Genomic DNA, 21,688 nt, shown 5'->3' on the forward strand with positions numbered 1-21,688 from the left:
AAAAAAAAAAAAAAAAAAAAAAAAAAAAAAAAAGAGGAGGAGGATGAAACATGCAATAAATAGGTAATAGAAATGAGAAGAGATAATCAGTCAACTAAGAAGAAATTCTTAACTCAGATCTGATGAAGGTATTTGATCCTGAAAGGACGTACATTTGAGGCTGTGGCCATTGTTTCACCTTACCTCCACTGGGTTCTGTTTTAGGGGCCCATACTGATGGAGCTGCAGACTTACCGTTACCATGGGCACAGCATGAGTGATCCTGGAGTCAGGTATGGTCATGGGAAAACTGAGTGTGGTGTCCGAAGTGGATGGGCTTTGAATGGTGCTACTTAGATGAAAAAGCAAAGCATTTCAGTGTGTGTTTGCTTTTGAAGCCAGACACCAGTTGGCTTCATGCATTGATTTAGTAGTTAGTCTGAGCCTGAAAGCCGTGCCTTCCAATAAATTGGTTCCAATATAGAAAGCATTCTGAAAATTCCTCTAGTGTGTACATGCTAGTTAGCATGAGCACCAGTAAGAAAACAATTGCAGAGAGGAATTGTTGCATAAAATAGGACTGATGGTAGAGTAGTATACTTGGGGGCATTTACCTTTTGTAGGCATTACCCCAGATTCTCATGGCATATTCCTCTTCTGGCTGGAATGGAGCACATGTTGAAATAAATCAGTCAAAAAAAAAGGAGTTTTGTCACCTGGCAACTCTGGCATGTAATGCTGCAGTCCCGGAGTGTGGCATAATTAAGAGGAGATTTAGTCAAAGTAAGCCGTAATAAGTCTTTGAGTATATAGAATGAAGGCCTAAGGGAAAATGTTACGAAGAGCAGCTTACATGGAAGAAAAGCACTTGGTGTAATTCTGTTCTTAAAAAAAAATGGTGGTAGCCTTTCTTTGCTTTTAGTGTTATTTCAAGTGCTGTAGGACAAGGGTCAGTTGTACAATCAAGAATCGGAAAACCTCCTCTCCAGGTTTTTGCCAGCCACACTGCTCTGTGGTCTTAAGGGAGAAAAGGCAAGGCACACTTTTTTTGTGCTTAGCCTTCTGCTGCCTCAAAGGTTATAGCTATCACCACAGAAAACCATCTCCCCTGCCTCCACCAGTACCTTCACGCCCTACCTCTAGATCAAAGTAGCAAATAGAAACTTGGCCCCTGTTGTCAGAATGCCAGAGAAGCCAGGTGAATTGCCATTGTAGAGTTTTCTATAAAGACAGAGCAGCTCTTCCTTACAGAATATTAGGATGAGTTCTTGTATTTCGAAAGTATATAATTCTGCCCTTCTTACGGTGACGTGAGTACTGATGTGCTCCCTCGTCTCAGAAACAAACAGACTGCTGTGTTTCCCAGACTGTCTCTGCTGTGCCGGCGCTGTTCTTATCTACTTGTAACTCTGTTTCCCTCCCTCTAGTTACCGTACACGAGAAGAAATTCAGGAAGTTAGAAGTAAGAGTGACCCTATCATGCTTCTCAAGGATAGGATGGTGAACAGCAATCTGGCCAGTGTTGAAGAACTAAAGGTACAGTGACTCTTGATGGTTTAAGAGTCTGCCTTTGAAGGTTGGCTCTCCTTTTTGAGCAGTTTTTCTCTACACAAGAAGCTGCCACTCGGTAAACTAGGTAAGTAAATGGGAAAGTACATCTTGTATTCGGTTGGCCAAAAAGTTCGTTCGGGGCTTTCCGAGCCATGTTGTGGGAAAACCCCGAAGAGCTTTTTGGCCAACGCAGTATTTTTCACAGGACATTAACCTCCTCCACCATCACAGTTCTTCTTTCCTAAAAATATACTGTAGGTTTTTAATTCATAAATGTTCCCTCGCCAGGGTGTATGTCTTAATGTTGGTATCTGTCCTCCAGAATCCCCCTTCGTGGATCGTTGTGTCATGTTTAAACTAACATTTTTCAATAATAATAGGTATACTGCCAGTACTAGTAGAGAGTTAGCAAGAGGTTCCCAGTAGAACAAATTGGTACCTAAGCTGCTGTCTATTCAAAACATCTCTTGAACTGTAATCTGATTTGATTTTTAGGAAATTGATGTTGACGTGAGAAAAGAAATTGAGGATGCTGCCCAGTTTGCTACAGCTGACCCTGAACCACCTTTGGAAGAACTCGGCTATCACATCTACTGCAGCGATCCGCCTTTTGAAGTCCGGGGTGCAAACCAGTGGATCAAGTTTAAGTCCATCAGTTAATGCGAGATGGTACACCTTCAGTGGGGCTATTCGGCAGCAACTGTAAGGAATGCTTTGGGTTCTCAACTTTGTTAAGGAGGAAAAAAAACCCATAGAAAGAAAGTGTAGATTTAGATAGATAGATAGATAGTATAATTGCATGTGGTTTGTACAGTGTTGCATTAAAAGGTACAACGTCTTTTAATGTTATATCTTAAGGATAGTATGGATCTTATTATAAAGGTTATTTTAGTTATGTACGTCTAAAATAGGTAATAAGAGTTTGCTTGACCCTCCTTCAAATTACTTCTCTAAAATAGTTCTATTTGGTTGAGTTGTATACTAGTTTAACAAATACTTTTTTAGTTACTAAAAGGAGAAACAATTCCTTATATGCCTGTCCAACTCTGCCACCTTTTTGTGGGGCGATCATTGTCCTGTCCCTCCCAGTGCCCAGCAGCTTACCTGGTGTACCCTAACGTGCACACACGCCCCCATTTGTGTGCACGTCGGTGCTGAAGCCTGTTCACACTGAACCATCATTTCTCCTTAATAAAACACAATATTTATTATAACCAGGCAGGGGTGGAAGGACAATTCGATTTTTAAATAAGACTACTTCATTTTAGAGGCCAAATAAATAGTTTTCTCCATTTATACATTATCAATATGAAGCTATTTTCTTAATAGTTTTCTATTTACAGTCATATCAAACATTAATACAAGGCATATTCTTATCAATTTTACCTTTTTTGAATTTTAAGTGCAATTCCAGTTAATAGTAATGTATGGAATGTGTGATCTAAAACAGTGATTCCCAGCCTTTTTGTTATTTTAAACACCTGTTGTTTCACCTTTCCAGCAGATATTTTTCCAAATGAAAATTCATTTTTAAGGATTCCCTAATACTCTGGGATGTCAAGACCAGGTTTTACAATCACTGTTGTCACAATACAAGTTCTACTCACCTTGAAAACATGTTGATAAATAAAAGGTTAAAATTTTTTCCATAATCCTTTAAAACTTCAAGTTCTTAAATTGTTCATTGAACAAGTGGTGTTTTCCTTGCGTAAGTGCAGCAGAATTCGTGGGTATGTTGTCAGCTCCTTGCTCCCTGTGTCCCCTGGCTTAGCTGATTGATTAAGCCTCATCTTGGGTTGCCGGGGCCCCCTGAGCCTGTCTTCCGTACTGGGAGGCTGCAGTCCAGAGCCTGCAGAGGAGACCACCATACGAGGCAAACAGGAGTCTTCTTTAGAGAGCCGTAAGAGAAGACAACGTCAAAGCAACATGGCAGAAGACTTCTTTAGGAGCCCTTATGGCAAAAGCTGTAGTCTATCCTTCCAGACTTGTCTAGATTTGCTGTCTAGTCTTAAAAATGCAGTCCCTAACTTGAAAACTTACTTAACTAAAACGGGAATATGTTCTCTTCACATATGGAGGTGACACTTGTGCCTTAGCAGGAGTGGGACATGGCCTGAGAGGTACTGTACAGGAGTGCTGCTGCATCTGTGCAGAGCAGGCTATTTAAGATGACGTGGGGATGAGAAGGCAGGGTGCAAGTTAAAGAAAGAAGGGTTTGGGTGTAGCCCACTGGCATCTCATGTCTCGCTTCACTCCCAGCCAGGCCGGTCTCTTGACTTTTTCTACTGGGCCTTTAGCTTCTGCCCCCTCTCAGCTTTTCCCCAACTTTAACCTTGAAAAGCTCCAGAGTTTGGAGTGAGGTTGGTAGTTTTTTTCCTGACTGAGCCATAGAAAAGGGAGTTAACGTTAATGAAGGGGGGAAAGTTACCAGCCTTTGTTTTCTACTGCTTTACTTAAAAGCCTAATTACAGGGGCTTCCCTGGTGGCACAGTGGTTGAGAGCCCGCCTGCCGATGCGGGGGACACGGGTTCGTGCCCCGGTTCGGGAAGATCCCACATGCCGCGGAGCGGCTGGGCCGGTGAGCCATGGCTGCTGAGCCTGTGCTCCGCCACAGGAGAGGCCCGCATACCACACACACACACACACACAAAAAAAAGCCTAAATTACACCAAAAAAGTCATTTTCTGTTCCACAAAGTGTTTTGAAGCTATTCTTACCGTAGTCTAAGGTACCTTAGGTCTTCCTTAGTGATATCATTAAGAATATCAGAAAGTGTAACCTTCTTCAAGAATCTGAAACAAAGATCAAATACATTAAGAGCTAAGCAGCTCTGTAATGATAGCACAGGAATGGTTTGTTTGGTTGTAAGTTTACCTTTTCAATTGTTTTCGTATCCGCTCCTTGCAGTTGCAACCAGTCGACAAGCTCTTTTTCTGTTCTCTGCCCATAAGACCGAGGAGGGGAGGCTGAGTTCTCTGTAATCTCTGTAATGATTAGAAAGTTATGTTGTATACTGATGTGTAACAGCAAAATTCTTCAAGTAACAAGTTGGATGAAATAAACTATTATTCCAGAATGTGATGTGAAAAGGAAATGGATTAAACCTGGCTCAGCTGCTCTGCTACACACTGTGCAACAGTCCATAGTCCTTGGAGTCACTTTCCAGAGATTAAAAATGTTCCTTACCTGTGATACTTCAAACTAATTATCTCCTACTTTAAATGTGTATTCCCATCTTTAAAATGCCTTTTCTAAGGAATCATATCCGTAACTGCACTGGAATTCAAATGAGGAAATAGGTTTTAATACTGAGATTTTTGGCCTCAGCTTATCCATTCCCCATTCCAAGAGCCCTTTTGGGCACCAAACGCATAAGGCTGGCTGACTGAGGTATAATTTATGCCGTAAACTACCCTTTTTAGGTATGCAGTGCTAAGAACTTCGACAAGCAGAGTCACATAGCCACCACCACCACAATCAAGACAGAGAGATTTCTATCACGCCAGAACGTTCTCGTCGCCTTCTATCATCAATTCCACCCCCCCACCCACTTCTGTTTTCTGTCCCTGTAGTTTTGCCTTTAATAGAATTTTCTATAAACGTTCTACATTTATGGAATCATAATATGTAGCCTTTTGAATCTGGCTTCTCTCACTTGCATAACGCATTTGCGATTCATCTGGTTTTGAATGTACTGATAAGTTCCTTTTTATTATTGACCAGTATTCCGGAATCTTACTGGAGTACTTACTGGTCTGATCGAGAATAACCTCAACTTTTTCAAGGCTGACTAGAATACCAGCCAGATTTTGAATGGTCTCACACACACGTAAGTCAGAGCAAGTGGAAAATCACTCACCATTAGATTTGAATTGTAACTGCAGGTGATACAATTCTTGAGTTTTCTGTTCTAGGGTTTGCCGTAGAAGATTCTGGTACTCCCTCTCTTTTTGAACTAGGTGTTCCAAAAGTCTGGTTTAAAAAAAAAAAAAAAAAGCCATCCTCCAGAGAGAGCCTAATACCATTCAATTCAATTCAAACATTTGTTGAACAGAGGTTTAAAAAAAATAAAAAAGGCACAATCCCAACGATCAGTCTAGTTTCTTCAAAGTTGTGTGATCAGGTTTCAGCCTGTACATGAGCACCTTTCTTGTGCTTCCTCCCCTTGTAAACAAAGACCAACGCTCAGGGCGTGGGTATATTTTGCCTCAGAATATGTATCATGAACCAAAAGATAACCTGATGCTGATCAGTAGAACTCAGCCAACTTGTCTCCCTAAGTCAGGTCAAGTCGCTGAAACTAGTGGTCAGGCCCTTCCCTCCTCACCGGAGAGTAAGCCAAGGAGACAGAAGCCCTGCTGCTGCTGTTGGAACAGCTAGGGGGAAGGAGGAACTGCAGAAAAGACTCTTGCTGCTTGGAAGGTGAGAGGGACACTACTGCGAACACTTACCCAAGGCTGCGCTAAACGCTTCACGGAGCTTGGTCTCACAGACACTACTCGGGACAGATGTGTTACCCTCGTCAGCATCACTCAGGGCCAAAGGTGCCTTCCTGCTGTGCCCAACAACAGCTAAGGCATCTCCATCCTACAAGGGCAGGCGTGTCTGTAGGAGCTGTGTGTCTGTCAGCCATTCGCAGTCAGGTGCTGGCTGCTGTCTCATTACTAATTCTGAGATGGAAGGTAACAATATTGACCCTGGAAAGGAATAACCTTTGAACCCATATATAACATTTTATGAATCTGGTGATTATAAACCTTACCAGAAACACATTTTAAAGAAGGGCTAAGTACTACTATCAACTTTCACATTTGTCATTTTTTCAAAACTTAAAGTTTTGCCACCACTACCAGTTAATTAAAACTGGGCCTTTCTAAAAAGAAATGATTAGATCTGCCTAAAATTAAACTTCAGAGATCCCTAGGGGTGTGTACAACTTTTCTTCCGAAATAGGTATGCCTGACACTGTTTGTCCCCGTTAAATTTTAGCATTCCCAATGACCACTGGGCAACAAGTCATCATTTGGAACCAATACCAACTAGTTTGCTAAGCCCACTGATGACGTGGCTCCCCAGCGCAAATGGGAATCTTTTTGTTCATTTAACAAATATGTTTTGAACACCTACTATGTGCCTGGAAATAAACAAAAGAGCCCAACTCTTGTGGGAACCTCACGGCAGTGCCAGGGTCCGCTGTCGGGGAAGGCGGTTCACTAATGCCTGCCTGGGGATCATGACAAAACACAAGGGAGAGATTCAAAGAGGACAGGGCAGACTTCCTTGGGGTCAGGGTTATGGGATACCTGTCCATCGACACAGTGCTAACTGACCCCCAACTCAGCTACTTCGGCAGGGGCGGGCCGCAGATGTCCCCCCGAGTTGCTGGACCCACACACCATGTCAGGGAACCCACCTCGGTAAAGAGACAGAGAAAACTCTGAGATGCTGCTGCCTTTAGTACGGCTTGTGGCAAGGCACTCTACTTCTCTGACTCCTAGCATTGAAAAAAAAGGGAGGCATCCTTCTAGTCCCCCAGTTGAAGCTGAGAATATCTCCTTGCGCAGTTCCTTGGGGGATAAAGATGCTTTTCTGAGACCTGGGTGAGGCACTCGACCACTGAGTTGACCGGCTGGTCCGGGTCATTGTCCCACCCCTGCCCACCTGTTGGTCTCCTGCCTGAGCTTGCTCAGCTGGAGGCTCAGATGCTGCTGGTGGAGCTGCTGGGGCTGGGCCTCCTGGGCAACTGCTGAAACGGGCCTGCTCCACCCACACGCCGCCTGCGCCTCGCTCCCGCGTGGGTCTGCCGGGGCATAGTCCTCTTCTGCCTCATCCGTGTCCTTATCCACCCCTTTGGTCCCTGAGGCAGCCTCAAAGGGGGCTCGGAGCTCTGTGGAATCACGGAAGAAAAGGACCACGGTTCAACAAGGCCAGGGCTTGGTGTAGCTTATGTCCCGGGCCAGCAAACGTGGCTGTTCAGAGGCCGGCCAGGCCAATGCGACGCTCCATCAGGGGACTGCTGACTTTATAAAACGGAGGGGAGACTATTTCACTTAGCTCTGCAGTGAAAAGATGGTCCCCACCACTTCACAGATAAGGAAACAGACTTCAAGGTGTTTAGTTAGCCAAGGGCAGTTTTAAAAAGGGACAAGCGGGCTTCCACCCAGGCCCGTGTTTTTACTACAAACACTTTCCTGCTTGGACTGGGGAATAATGAAGTCCTGGGGTTTAACAAGCCACTCCCAGAAGCTGAGCCTGGGCAGAGTGCATTCAGGGGAGCAGGCAGAGGATGACAGGGAGGGAGCAAAGTAATGAGAGGAAGGGGCAATGTTAACCGAAGCGCCGCATAGCCTCCCTTCCTAGGAAGAAGGCACCGCGGAAGGAGAATCAACTTGGGTATTAAGCTGCTCTAACATTTCAAAAATAGAGCCTATAAAAAGCCGAAGATTTCTGTAGCTGCCACATGATGATTCTGAGAGAGGAGACTGAGCCGTTAAATCATCAACCAACTAGGAGGCGTTGCTGAGCACACAAGATGATGCACTGTAGGAGCCAGGCCGTCAGGCTCAGCGCTCCTTTGAGATCCTGAGTTTAGTCTACCTGCGGTGCGTGCTCCTCAGTTATGCCTAGGGGCATGTAAAAACACATCACCAGGAGATGTTCTCAGAATCACAGAATCTTGGCCCTAAAGGGGTCTGTGACATCATTTACTTAATTGCAGAGACGTACATAGTCAAGATGGGAAAGGGAAAGCAACAATTGGTGAGTACAGAGGACCTGTCTGACCTTTTCCATAGCCACCTGAAGTTGACCTTGACCGAAAAGAGGGCCCTTACCTGGGATGAGGATGGTGACTGCAGCCTGCACCGCTCGACAGATGATGTTGTCCATCGCAAACATCCAGTGGGGCCTAATTAAGTGGTTCCTCGAAATTTTATTTACCTCCAAATCACAAAAATCCAGATTTCTGGTCCATTGTACTTTTAAGAAGTAGTTCTTACTAATTCGAATTTGCTTCTACTCTGAGATAAAGGGTTAACCGTGCTGCCCTGAGTTTCTGCCTGACTTATGTTTCTTCTGGACTGAGTCTTCCTTTAAGCTGACCCCAAGTCACACGGGGGTCTAGGGGACAGGTACAGAGATCGGAGCTACCGCATGGGCCTCTTCACTGTTTATTCAACGAACATTTATGAAGCATCTGTGAAACCTCAGGCTCTGTGTTGGGGACCTGAGACACAAAGCTAAGCCAGACATGATCTTGGGCCTGGAGCAACTCACCTGTTCGGGCAGACGCATAAGCTTAAACCCCACACCTACCCAGCTGGCAGATGCCACTCGTTCCCAAATCCTACACTCCTGCTCTCCGTGGCCATAGTGCAATCAGACCAGTCACTTGTATACACATATTCAAGTGTTTAGAAAACTGCTGACACTCGGGATTCAGGCATAAACAGGTGAGAAGAGATGGAGACTACGGGAGATGATGGTAATCGAACTCCATGGTCTTGGCTGTGAGCCACCTGAGTGGGCTTCCTACCTTCTGGCATGTTCTCTAGGGCCAAATGGAGCACTTACAGCATCCTGAAATCCAAAGAGTACCAGATGAATCTGATTGATGGACGAGCTGTCAAAGTCCAGGTCCACCTTTAGCTTTGATATCGTGGATGCCATCACCCTGTGGTCCGGGCAGCGGATGAAGTCTCTCAGGATCGCAATTATTTGCTTGATGTGGCCGACTGAGAGATGCAACTCTTCCGAACTCTGATCACCAACCCCGCCCCCTAAAAAAAAATCAGTCACTGAGTAATTGAGAGAGAGGGAGGGAAAATCCAAGAAGTACTGTGGGCAACTAGATTAACCAGACTGTCCATTTGCTAATGGAACTGGGGATTTCCCAGGTGAGACACGGTCTCTGGTCCTGGAATTTCCTCCATATCCTTCCTGTTAGAGGGTTATGTGGCCCCCTTCTCCTCTCTGGCCCGCAAACAACAGAACTAAGCCCCTCAAGGAATGGTCTGCCATCCTGTTTAACTCCTTGTAAACCACCCTCCACCCCCAACAGGCCTTGTCACAAGGCACAGTTCATAGTGGGCAGTGGCCTCTTGCTAGAAGGACCTTTTCCCATCCAAAATGAGTTAAATCTCAAATATTTCCATCCGTAACCTTTCTTCCTAAAGCGGCTGTTCTCCCAGCTTCTGAGGGCAACTGGTGCAGCTGGGGGTTAACTGCTTTGTGCTGCCATGTGGCTTGTTTTCCACCAGGAGGCAGCACTGCCCCATCAGTGCCTGGTTTCACTGCAGTGTTCCACAAATGCAAATTCAGGCTTCAATGAAGTCTTTTTTTTTTTTTTTTGTATTGTCTTTTGTTTTGTTGGAAAAGGGAAGGACGTTGGGAAATACTTAGGGTGGTTCTTGTAACTGTGCAAATGTTCTAGGGTAGCAGGAACACCAGTCCCACTTGGACCTCTTCTGGGACCTGGCCTTGGGCGGAGGGGGTGGGATTGCAGCTCCCGCACTCGGCCTGTACCTGGGCCACGCACTCCTGCAGGTTGGAAGCCAGCTGGTTCTGCTCCCCGCAGAGGATTCTGTAGAGGATGGCACGGCGCTCGCTGTCCTTGCGCAGCAGGAAGAGGCCCGGGTCGCTGTCCTCCAGGGACGAGGCAGCGCTCCGGTCCTCTGAGGCGCTCCGGTCCTCTGAGGCGCTCCGGTCCTCTGAGGCCGAGCTCTCATCAGGAACACTGCGGACAAACGCAGGCGACAATCCCCGCCTCCCAGGGACACCGTGGGGGAGGGGCTAAGAGGTGGCTCCGCCGCAGCCCCACCCTCAGGAAGATGCACCAGTGTTAGGGGCGAGGGGAAAGACGGAGAAAGGAGGGAGGGGGAAGGAGGGGGTAAGAGGGAGAGAATAAGGGGTGACAGGGGAGGAGGAGAAAACAGGAGGGAAGAGGAAGCGACGAGGGGGAGGGGAAGAAGAGGAGAGGGGGAGGGGAAGGGACAGAGAGTGACCTCACTGCCCTCCTCTCTCTCACTGTCAGTGGCCGCCCCGGCTGCCCTGCTGATCGTGCAGAAAGGAAGCGAAAGCCCTTCGCGACCATCTGGTTTACACCTGGGAGGGACTCTGTCCCCCGAGTGGGGGGGTGGCCGTACCTGAGCAGGTGTCTGAGCCGGTGCGTGGGCGTCTGGGACTTCTGGAAGAACACGTCGGGCTGGGCATCGGAGTCTGGGGAGACCGAGCCATGCTCGCTGCTGCTGCTGCCGCCCATCAGCTCCCCCGCCAGGGGCAGGGGCAGCGTGGCGCGCCTGGGACCCTCTGTGCGGGGCAGCCGGGGATGGGGACGGTGAGCCCCAGGCAGCCCCTTGGGCCACGTGACGCACCCAGGGGCCTAAGCCTGTGCTGCTCTAACTGGGGGTTCAAGCAATCACCCAGGGATCCTGGGGAGATGGAGGTTCTGCTTCAGCAGGTCTGGGACGGGCCCGAGACTCTGCATTTCTAGCCAGCCCTTCGGACACGCTGAGACAGCGAGTCGCTCTCTGGGTGCAAGATGCTGAGGCACCCTGTCCCAGCTCCCGACCCCATCCACACCGGGACCACTCCTATATCACTGCCCGGTAGGACCTACTGCCCCAGAAGGTGTTGCTTGCTTCGGTGGCCTGCAGGACAGACACCCTTTAACCAAGGTCGGGAGCAGCACAGGGTGACAGGCCAGGCTCCAAAAATGAAGCGCCAGGCTCTGCACCCGGGGAAGACACAAAACCCCAGCCAGGGTACCTCCCACCTCCCTCCCTGGCACAATCCCAAAGGAAAGGCTTTAACGGAGCATTGGGTATGTGAGGGTTCATCGCTGTCACCTATGGGGCTCCCTGTGTCTCTGCGTCCCACACCTAATGCACCAGCCCCACCGCTCTTCACAAACACGGGCACCATGTGGGAAGCTCAGCACTCGGGAGAGCCGTCACCCCTGCCATCCCAGCAGGCCTCACCTGCCGGCTTGAAAGCAATTCGGTTCTTCTTGCCCTTGTTCACCTGCCTTAAGAAACCCTCTTGGAGCAGTCCAGCAGCGGTGACACGTTTGTGGGGGTCAGGCTCAAAACAGGATAAAACGAAGGCTCTAGCTTCCGCTGAAAGGGTTTCTGGAATCTCAGGGTGAATCTTAAACATGCCCACCTGCAATGAAGGCAGAGGTGACCGATGAGACAGTGTGGTCGCGGGCAAATCCAGGTGTACATACCTTCCACACAAAGCTCCTGTATCTGCCATCCTAGGAGGGGCTGATGGTGGATTCCAACAATGGCCTCAATGACTGGTATCCATGTCCTAGCCCCGGCTGGCCTCCGGGGACTGACTTTGCTTTGCCCAGTAGATTGTGGGGGAAGTGATACTGGTGGGGGGTTCAGAGCCTAGGCCTTAAGAGGGGTGGGGGAAGAGAGCATGCCTGTGCACAAGCGACAGGAAGGAGAGGTTGGTTAGCAAGCGTCACTTTGGACCCTCAGGTGGTTCCAGTAGCAGCGCTTGGCTCATTACCAGCTTTTTTGTCCCCCCCATACTTCCAGAACCAGCCTCATCTTGCCCCCTCAGAGTTACGTGCTCCAGCCCAGTGGCATCCCCCACTGAAAGGTTTGAATCCCACCCTCCCCTTTGTTCCCTCAGGCCCTAGGGATGTAGGCTGCTTTCTGATAACTCAGTCCCAGGAAACAGTTCTTTCAACTAAATTCTCTCTGTAAAAATAACTGGGGTGATTTCAATTTTCCTGCCTGGATCCTGACTAATATAATCTCTAAAAGTTAATTCTTAAAAGAGCAAGAAAATAAACTTAGAAAGTTATGCAGCAGTAGAAAATAGCACTAAACCAAATTGCAATGGCTTACTGACCCTGACTGAATAACTGTCCTTAGTACAACTGTTTCACAATTGGAGGATTAGTCTGCTTAATGCTAAATTTGGAGATTTTCTTTATATGGAACCATAGTGAACATCACTCTTTCTAAAGGTAGGGACTTAGCAATGACATCCGTATTAGTTATTTACTGCTATATAATAAATTACCCCAAAGAAAAATGGAGCTGGAGGAATCAGGCTCCCTGACTTGAGACTATACTACAAAGCTACAGTAATCAAGACAGTATGGTACTGGCACAAAAACAGAAACACAGGTCAAGGGACAGGATAGAAAGCCCAGAGATAAACCCACGCACCTATGGTCAACTAATCTATGACAAAGGAGGCGAGGATATACAATGGAGAAAAGACAGTCTCTTCAATAAGTGGTGCTGGGAAAACTGGACAGCTACATGTAAAAGAATGAAATTAGAACACTCCCTAACACCATCCACAAAAATAAACTCAAAACGTATTAAAGACTTAAATGTAAGGTCAGACACAATAAAACTCTTAGAGGAAAACATAGGCAGAACACTCTTTGACATAAATCGCAACAAGATCTTTTTTGACCCATATCGTAGTGAATATAAAAACAAAAATAAACAAATGGGGTCTAACTAAACTTAAAAGCTTTTGCACAGCAACGGAAACCATAAACAAAACAAAAAGACAACCCTCAGAATGGGAGAAAATATTTGCAAATGAAGCGACCAACAAGGGATTAATCTCCAAAATATACAAACAGCTCATGCAGCTCAATATCAAAAAAACAAACAACCCAATCAAAAAATGGGCAGAAGATCTAAATTGACATTTCTCCAAAGAAGACATACAGATGGCCAACAAACACATGAAAAGATGCTCAACATCACTAATCATTAGAGAAATGCAAATCAAAACTACAATGAGGTATCACCTCACACCGGTCAGAATGGCCATCATCAAGAAGTCTACAAACAATAAATGCTGGAGAGGGTGTGGAGAAAAGGGAACCCTTTTGCACTGTTGGTAGGAATGTACATTGGTATAGCCACTATAGAGAACAGTATGGAGGTTCCTTAAAAAACTACAAATAGAACTACCATATGACCCAGCAATCCCACTCCAGGCCATATACCCAGAGAAAACCATAATTCGAAAAGATACATGCACCCCAATGTTCACTGCAGCACTATTTACAATAGCCAGGACATGGAAGCAACCTAAATGTCCCATCAACAGAGGAATGGATAAAGAATATTTGGTACATATATACAATGGAATATTACTCAGCCATAAAAAAGAACAAAATAATGCCATTTGCAGCAACATGGATGGACGTAGAGATTGTCATACTGAGTGAAGTTAAGTCAGACAGAGAAAGACAAATATCATATGATATTGCTTATATGCAGAGTTTAAAATAAGGGTCCAAATGAACCAAAACAGAAGTAGAGTCACAGATGTAGAAAACAAACTTATGGTTGCCAGGGGGTAAGGGGGAGAGGAATAAATTGGGCGACTGGGATCGACATATACACACTACTATATATAAAATAGATAACTAATAAGGACCTACTGTACAGCACAGGGAACTCTACTCAGTACTCTGTAATGGCCTACATGGGAAAAGAATCTAAAAAAAGAGTGGATATATGTATAACTGATTCACTTTGCTGTACAGGTGGAACTAACACAACATTGTAAATAAACTATACTCCAATAAAAAAAAAGTAACTTATTGCATGCTAGGAAAAAAATTAATAAATTACCCCAAACGTTAGCAGTTTAAAACAACAGTTATGATCTCACACAGTTTCTAATGATTGGAATGTAGGGCTGGTTATGTAACAGCTGGGCCGGGTAGATCTGGCCCAGGGTCTTTCATTAGACTGCAGCCAAGGTGTTGGCTGGGGCTGCAGTCATCTGAAGGCTAGACTGGGGCTGGAGGATTCACTTCCAAGCTCACAGGGGGGTTGGGAAGAGCCTTTGTTTTCTCACCACATGGGATCCTCCATAAGGCTGCTTAAAATACGGCTTCCCCCAGAGTGTGTAATCCAAGAGAAAGCAAGAGGAAAGCCACACTGCCTTTTCTCACCTAGCCTCCAGGTCACACACCACCACTCTGTCCTAATCTACTCATTAGAAGCAAGTCACTAAGTCCGGGCAGTGTTCAACGGGAAGGGAATACAAACAAGGCTGTGAATACCAGGAGGTGAGGATCACTGGGGGCCATCTTGAAGGCTTCTGGCCACAACATGTGACTTTCAATTGGCACTCAATGGCTTACAAAGCAGCTCCATGTAGCACTGTCCATCTGACTCTCACAACTCCATAAGCACGGGCAGAAGAGGTATGACGTACTGTTGTTCCCATTTTACATATGGGGAAACCGAGGCTCAGAGAAGCTAGGGAATTCGTTCAAGCTAAAGCCCAGGTCTTCTGTCTTCAAAGTTGGAGCTACACACCATGACATCCCTGATCTAAGTAATGGATCCAGGAGAAGCACAACTGAAGAAAAAGCTGCCTGATTAAGAGCAGCTGATGCAAGAATTTCCAAAGCCATAATGTGACTTCTTTCCATATAACTTTCTTTCTGTATTAGGCCCAGGGCAGTAATAGCAAACTGGGTGCTCCATTTTATTTACTACTGTATTCACAGGGAAACCATCCAGTCACAACAAGCAGCCAACGATGAGAGACAGATCCCCACAACTATTTCCAAGAGTCAAGGGGCCATCCCGGGGCAGCGTGCATGTGGTGGGTGTACCTCAGCTGTACCAAAGACTGGCTTCTGTGGAGAAAACCAAGTGAAGATGCCATGGGGGTGGGGGAGCAAATGAATGGAGAGATCCTGGAAATGTTGCTCGCCTTAAATCTGGCTCTCTTAGGGGTTTCCTATGGTCCCTCAGGTATCTACACGGGTGCAGTAGTGCAGAGTTCAGGACAAGGTGATCAGGAGACCCACAGGCATCAACCCAGTCCCCTTGGGACATGAAATCCATTGGGGGCTCCTGGACAACGGCCCAAGAAGGATTTTCAAATTATCAGCAAAGAAAAGACATGACACGGGACAATAATTTAGGAGTTTTGACTGAGGGGCCAAGATATGATCTGGATACCAAGACAAGGGGTGAGAGAGGGACCACAGACGCATGTTTCTATGGCGGTCTCAGATAACTGGTTACACAAGCCATGGGCCCCCAGCCCAGGGGCCTCCCACCCAGATCAAGGGTTAAAAGGGGTGAGAGAGCAGAGCCTGCACTGGGAGGTGTACCCTCTCTCATTACAGGTGTTGGGGAGGAGCTGTCCCCAGAAGGGTGTGGGCCCATGGCGACTCAAGCAACTCAACATCCACCCAGGATAAGTGCACTTGAAAGGAGGCCACACGTTTGCACCTTCTACAGTCCCCTTGAGACAGTGTTAGAGCCCCAAGTTTCCAAATTTAATATTAATAAAGTAGCAAAAAGAGAAGTAAGGTGCAGCTTTCCATGCCCCCGGGGTCACCCCAGTTGCCCTGCCCAAGGGATGGGTCTGGAGGGAGGGGCCACCACTTCCTCCCAACCCAGAGCCTGTGAAGGCTCCTCACTGGGCCCACTCAGAGCTCCATATGTATGTGTCCCCTGCAAAGAAGCTGCACACAGGACTGGTTCCCATGGGAGCAAAAGCAGCTGACAGCAGCAGAGTGGGGACCATATGGTCTGGGAATATCACCGCACCCTCTTGACAGTGGGTAAAAAAGGGACACCAGATGCAAAACTCGTTGTAGAAATATTGCTTTAGGCTCTTTTTCGTTTTTTGGGTTTTTCTGGCCATGCGGCTTGCGGGATCTTAGTTCTCCAACCAGGGATTGAACCCGGGCCCTTGTCAGTGAAAGTGCAGAGTCCTACCCACTGGACCACCAGAGAGTTCCCTGCTTTAGGGTCAGTCTGCCTGCCTGTCTATCTATCTATTTATTTATTTTTGTCTGGGTTGGGTCTTTGTTGCTGCGTGCGGGCTTTCTCTAGTTGCGGCGAGAGGGGAATACTCTTCGTTGAGGTGTGCGGGCTTCTCACTGCGGTGGCTTCTCTTGGTGCAGAGCACGGGCTTCAGTAGTTGTGGCACGCAGGCTCAGTAGTTGTGGCTCACGGGCTCTAGAGCGCGGGCTCAGTAGTTGTGGCGCACGGGCTTAGATGCTCTGCGGCATGTGAGATCTTCCCAGACCAGGGCTCGAACCCGCGTCCCCTGCATTGGCAGGCGGATTCTTAACCACTACGCCACAGGGTCTTTTTTAAAGGGAATCCTGCCCAAAGACAGCCTTCCAGGCCTGGTTCCCTCAGTAGAAAAAGATGGAGGGGTAGTTATAATGTGCAGGGTAAGAGACCAGGGTGAGGAAGCAAGGTGGAGTCAGCCAAAGGAGAGGCCCCTGTCCCGGACATGGGAGTTATATTCAGAGGGGTCCGGCTGCAAAGAGTTAATAGCAACCATCAGCCAGACCCAGAGCACAGGAAGCCAGCTTAGAACAGTGCTAGTCAAGTGACAACTTCCTGCCCCTCTCCTCTCCTGTCCACATCTGGTGAGTAGGGAAAGAGGTGAGGGAGGGAGCAAAGACCGACACCCCGACCAGTGCGGACGGGGAGAGGAGTCCACCCTTTAAATAAGGACGAGCGTGTGGATGAGTACAGGCAGGGCCCGGAGATACTGCAGGTTCGGTTCTAGACCACCACAATAAAGCGAATATGGCAATAAAATGAGTCAGGAGTTTTCCGGTTTCCTAGTGCATGTAAAAGTTATGTTCACACTATACTATGGTCTATTAAGTGTGCAGTAGCATTATACCTAAAAAAACAACATACAGACCTAAATTAAATAATACTTTATTTCTAGGGACTTCCCTGGTGGCGCAGTGGGTAAGACTCTGTGCTCCCAGTGCAGGGGGCCTGGGTTCGATCCCTAGTCAGGGAACTAGATCCCACGTGCATGCCGCAACTAAGAATTCACATGCCACAACTAAGGAGTCTGCGCGCCACAACGAAGGAGCAGGCAAGCCACAACTGAGCTGATGAGCTGCAACTAAGGAGCCCGTGAGCCGCAATGAGGGAGCCCGCCTGCCACAACTAAGAGCCGGTACAACTAAATAAATACTTTATTGCTAAAAAGATGCTCACCATCATCTAACAACGCAGGATTGCCACAAACCAATTTGTAAAAAAAAAAACAAACAAAATGCAGTATCTGCAAAGCGCAACAAAGCAAAGCGCAATTAAACAAGGCACGCCTGTATATCTGCCGGAACCCTTTCAATGACTGGATTCAGACTTCGTTTGCTTCTCAAAGTGCCATTAAGACTTTCTCTTTGTTTCTCCAAAGACGACACACAGATGGCCAACAAACACATGAAAAGATGCTCAGCATCACTAATCATTAGAGAAATGCAAATCAAAACTACAATGAGGTACCACCTCACACCAGTCAGAATGGCCATCATCAAGAAGTCTACAAACAATAAATGCTGGAGAGGGTGTGGAGAAAAGGGAACCCTTTTCACTGTTGGTGGGAATGTAAATTGATACAGCCACTATGGAGAACAGTATGGAGTTTCCTTATGAAACTAAAAATAGAACTACCATATGACCCAGCAATCCCACTACTAGGCATATACCCAGAGAAAACCATAATTCAAAAAGACACATGCACCCCAATGTTCACTGCAGCACTATTTACGGTAGCCAGGTCATGGAAGCAACCTAAATGTCCACTGACCGAGGAAGGGATAAAGAAGATGCGGTACATATATACAGTGGAATATTACTCAGCCAGAAGAAGGAACAAGACTGCCATTTGCAGAGACATGCATGCAGCTAGAGACTGTCAAACAGAGTGAGGTAAGTCAGACAGAGAAAAACAAATACCGTATATTAACGCATATATGAGGAATCTGAAAAAATTGGTATAGACGATCTTATTTACAAAGCAGAAATAGAGACACAGACATAGAGAACGAACGTAATGATACCAAGGGGGAAAGGGGCGGGGTGGGATGAATTGGGAGATTGGGATTGACATATATACACTATTGGATACTATGTATAAAATAGATAACTAATGAGAACCTACTGTATAGCACAGGGAACTCTATTCAGTTCTCTGTGGTGACCTAAATGAGAAGGAAATCCGAAAAAGTGGGGATATATGTATATATATAGCTGATTCACTTTGCTGTACAGTACAAATGAATGAAACATTGTAAAGCAATTATAATCCAATAAAAATTTTAAAAAAAGAAATAGGGATTGATAAAATTTTTAAAAAATGCTCTTTGTTATCTAAGTGTGGCTGGAAGAGTCACGGGAAAGGACCATTGCCCTGAGCAGGCGTGGGAGACAAAAATAAAAATAAAAATTACACCTTTTGAGTCCGACAGGCTCAACATGTTAGTTATGCACATAAACTCGATTCTCTCAAAGGCTCCTGCCAGCTCGAATGACCAGTGACTTCTAAATGCAAATTGGTATTTAGTTCACTAATGCAGACTTCAGTTGCACTTGCTATGAGCCAGGTACTGGTTAAAGCACTTCATCAATATTAACTCATTTAGGGCTTCCCTGGTGGCGCAGTGGTTGAGAGTCCGCCTGCCGATGCAGGGGACATCCCGGTTCGTGCCCCGGTCCGGGAAGATCCCACATGCCGCAGAGCGGCTGGGCCCGTGAGCCATGGCCGCTGAGCCTGCGCGTCCGGAGCCTGCTCCGCAACGGAAGAGGCCACAGCAGTGAGAGGCCCACATACCGCAAAAAAAAAAAAAAAAAAAAAAAATATATATATATATATATATATAAACTCATTTAATCCACATAAAAACCCTCTGAAGTGGGTATTATGAGCATCTGTTTTATATACTTATGAAGAAACGGAGATGCAGAGAGCTTAAGTGACATGCCCAAGGTCACATGGCTAGCAAGTGGTTGAGCCAGAATTTGAACCAAGGCTGTTCACAGCCACACATCAGAACAGAGTTCCTGTCCCGAGTTCCATTCCTGGGTATCTACCAGAGAGGGATGGAAACATATCTCCACACAGAAGCTTGTATGTGAATGCTCACGGCGGTATCATTCACTATAGCCAAAAAGGGGAAACAATCCAAATGACCATTAACTGGTAGATGGATAAACAAAATGTGGTCTATCCATACAATGGAATACTATTCAGCCCGAAAAGGAATGAAGTACCGATATACACTATATATAGCACAGGTGAACCTCAAAAAGATTATGTGAAGTGTGGGAAGCTGCATACAAGGGACCACATATTGTATCATTCAGTTTATAAGAAATCTCCAGAGCAGGAATATCTATACAGAGAGTAGGTCGCTGGTTGCTTGGGGCTGGGGGTGGGCATGGGGATTGACTGCAAGGTGGCACCTTTTGGGAGTGACAGAAATGTTCAAAAATTGGATTGCGGCGATAGCTGCACAACTTGGAAAATTTACCAGAAACCATTGAAATGTGCACTTCAAATGGGTACATGTTATGATATGTGAGTTAAACCTCAATAAAGCTGCTGCAAAACCAAAAGCAAAGGGGGCTGACCCTGGCCATAATGGCCCTTCCTCCTGTTCTAGCTGGTTTACACCTATGGTGAAAAGCCTTCAGAGGAACACAGGAGGGGAGGACTTCGGGCCAGGAAGTTGTCTGAAGCCTTTGTCTCTCCTTCCAGGTCCCACTGTGTCCACCCGCACCCAGTCGGAGTGTGGCACCAGCAGCTGAGATTTCTTTACAGAACCGCTCTGTTTTGCAAAGAGTAATTATATGCAGGGGAATTTCCTACCCCAAATGACACCCCTTCTTTATTATCCCCCAAACACCCCTGCATTATTTTGCAATGCAAAATTCATGCCTCCTCAAGCCAATTACTTGGGAAAATGTGATACGCAATGATGAATTATACATGCGTTTTCTTTATGCTTTTTTTTTTCTCCTTGGGGATGGTAATTATGAGATAAATTGTTGGGGGTTTTATGTCTTGAAATAACTCCTTACCATATCAGAGCCCTTCTTGCTACATATTGCTAAGCTAATTGGTGGCTTCCAAAGAGGAGGACAGAAGTCATTTTTAATTAGGCTAGTAAAAAAATATGCCAGTCATACATACATACTCACTGATACATACATGTTGAGATATATATATTTATATCAGAAACAATGAATGAAAATTCAATACACTCTTTGGGAGATTCCGGTGGGGTCCTTGGTGTAACAGTTCCCCATTTTGAGGTGCATGTATCTCCTTTGGTGTTACAACCGAGAAGTCATTTCTGATGCATAAAAGTTCTCTTTAGATAGAGAACCAGTCTCTACTGTGGGCGTCCAGTGGCTGACATAACAACTGTCTTGTTGAAGAAAAGTTTTCCAAAGCTGAGACATTATTCACCAAAAGTAAAGGCAAGTCTGTCCACTCTATAGTTTGGTGTTATAGGGATAGAAAGCAATCATCTGTCTTTTATAACTTACATCGGAGCTATAATATGATAAGCGCTGTTTCATAATTCCACCAAGCAAGATCTTTGTGATGCTTTCATTACACCCTAGGGGGAGCACAAACCTTTACTTAATCAAAATCAGTACTTCTCTCCAAGGATCAAAGTTTCTGTTTTGCTTTTAAATGGGAATTACAAAAAGCCATAGGTGGCTTCTGAGCATCATTCTACTCGTTGGTCGTGTACATGGAAAGCTAGCTGGCAATTTTATTCCACCCTCTGAATCCAGTCCCTCTCAACACATAAATGATTCCATCACCGACACATGGAAAAGAAAATTCAATTGCTCAAACCCACTTAGAATACCAAACCCATCTTAGAATACCCTAAAAGAAACAGCCTCTCTTGGAAACATAATCATATTAAAGCACGAGGTACCAGAACTCCCTAAAGTAACAGGCTATTTTTATAAAAGACCAATAAAATGTTCTAATAACTTGCCTGAGGGATACTGTTATTCAGAATTACCCACGATTCTGAATAATGTGCTACTAACTTAGAAGAGATGCTGCCACTTTGCTGACTGGTTAGAAACCCTCGGAAAACCTCAAGCAGAGCACAACACCTACTCGACCTCGGAAGACAAGGAAGAAAGTAAGGCAACCTCGTTGCCACAAATAGCTAAGGGCATCATTATGACAGAGTTCAAACACTTTGAAGTTGGGGACAATACACCGTCCACTTCAACTACCAGTTGTCCACCGTGTACACAGGTGCTTGGTGAGTAACTTCCAAAGGACTGCAGTTGCAGCAAGCCTAACCCCAGGACGGCGACCCCACGCCAAGCTCTGC

The 21,688-nt window shown here is 46.1% G+C and overlaps 2 protein-coding genes across 3 annotated transcripts in view; one reads left to right on the forward strand and one right to left on the reverse strand.

The window, feature by feature from the left end:
• Positions 1-5,379, forward strand: part of PDHA1 (pyruvate dehydrogenase E1 alpha 1 subunit) — a 24,165-nt gene extending 18,786 nt beyond the window's left edge. The window contains exons 9-12 of one of the 2 annotated variants that reach the window (XM_029240499.1): positions 205-272; positions 1,407-1,515; positions 2,026-2,232; positions 4,953-5,379. In XM_029240499.1, coding sequence (XP_029096332.1) covers positions 205-272; positions 1,407-1,515; positions 2,026-2,190 — 342 coding nt within the window. In that variant the 3' untranslated portion in view covers positions 2,191-2,232; positions 4,953-5,379. Of the gene's footprint in view, positions 1-204; positions 273-1,406; positions 1,516-2,025; positions 4,607-4,952 lie in introns of those variants that run through there. The other variant, XM_029240498.1, reaches the window with a different exon arrangement.
• MAP3K15 (mitogen-activated protein kinase kinase kinase 15) overlaps positions 3,289-21,688 on the reverse strand; it is a 143,103-nt gene continuing 124,703 nt past the window's right edge. The window contains 12 exon segments of the mRNA XM_029241260.1: positions 3,289-3,415; positions 4,248-4,301; positions 4,303-4,322; positions 4,405-4,514; positions 5,390-5,502; positions 7,192-7,417; positions 8,364-8,469; positions 9,103-9,288; positions 10,054-10,264; positions 10,674-10,836; positions 11,508-11,691; positions 20,871-20,944. Of these exon segments, the coding sequence (XP_029097093.1) occupies positions 3,310-3,415; positions 4,248-4,301; positions 4,303-4,322; positions 4,405-4,514; positions 5,390-5,502; positions 7,192-7,417; positions 8,364-8,469; positions 9,103-9,288; positions 10,054-10,264; positions 10,674-10,836; positions 11,508-11,691; positions 20,871-20,944 (1,553 nt within the window). The 3' untranslated portion in view covers positions 3,289-3,309.

This window comes from Monodon monoceros, unplaced genomic scaffold, assembly GCF_005190385.1.
Source record: "Monodon monoceros isolate NGI ecotype Baffin Bay Population unplaced genomic scaffold, NGI_Narwhal_1 Super_Scaffold_22, whole genome shotgun sequence".
In the NCBI taxonomy this organism is placed as follows: domain Eukaryota; kingdom Metazoa; phylum Chordata; class Mammalia; order Artiodactyla; family Monodontidae; genus Monodon; species Monodon monoceros.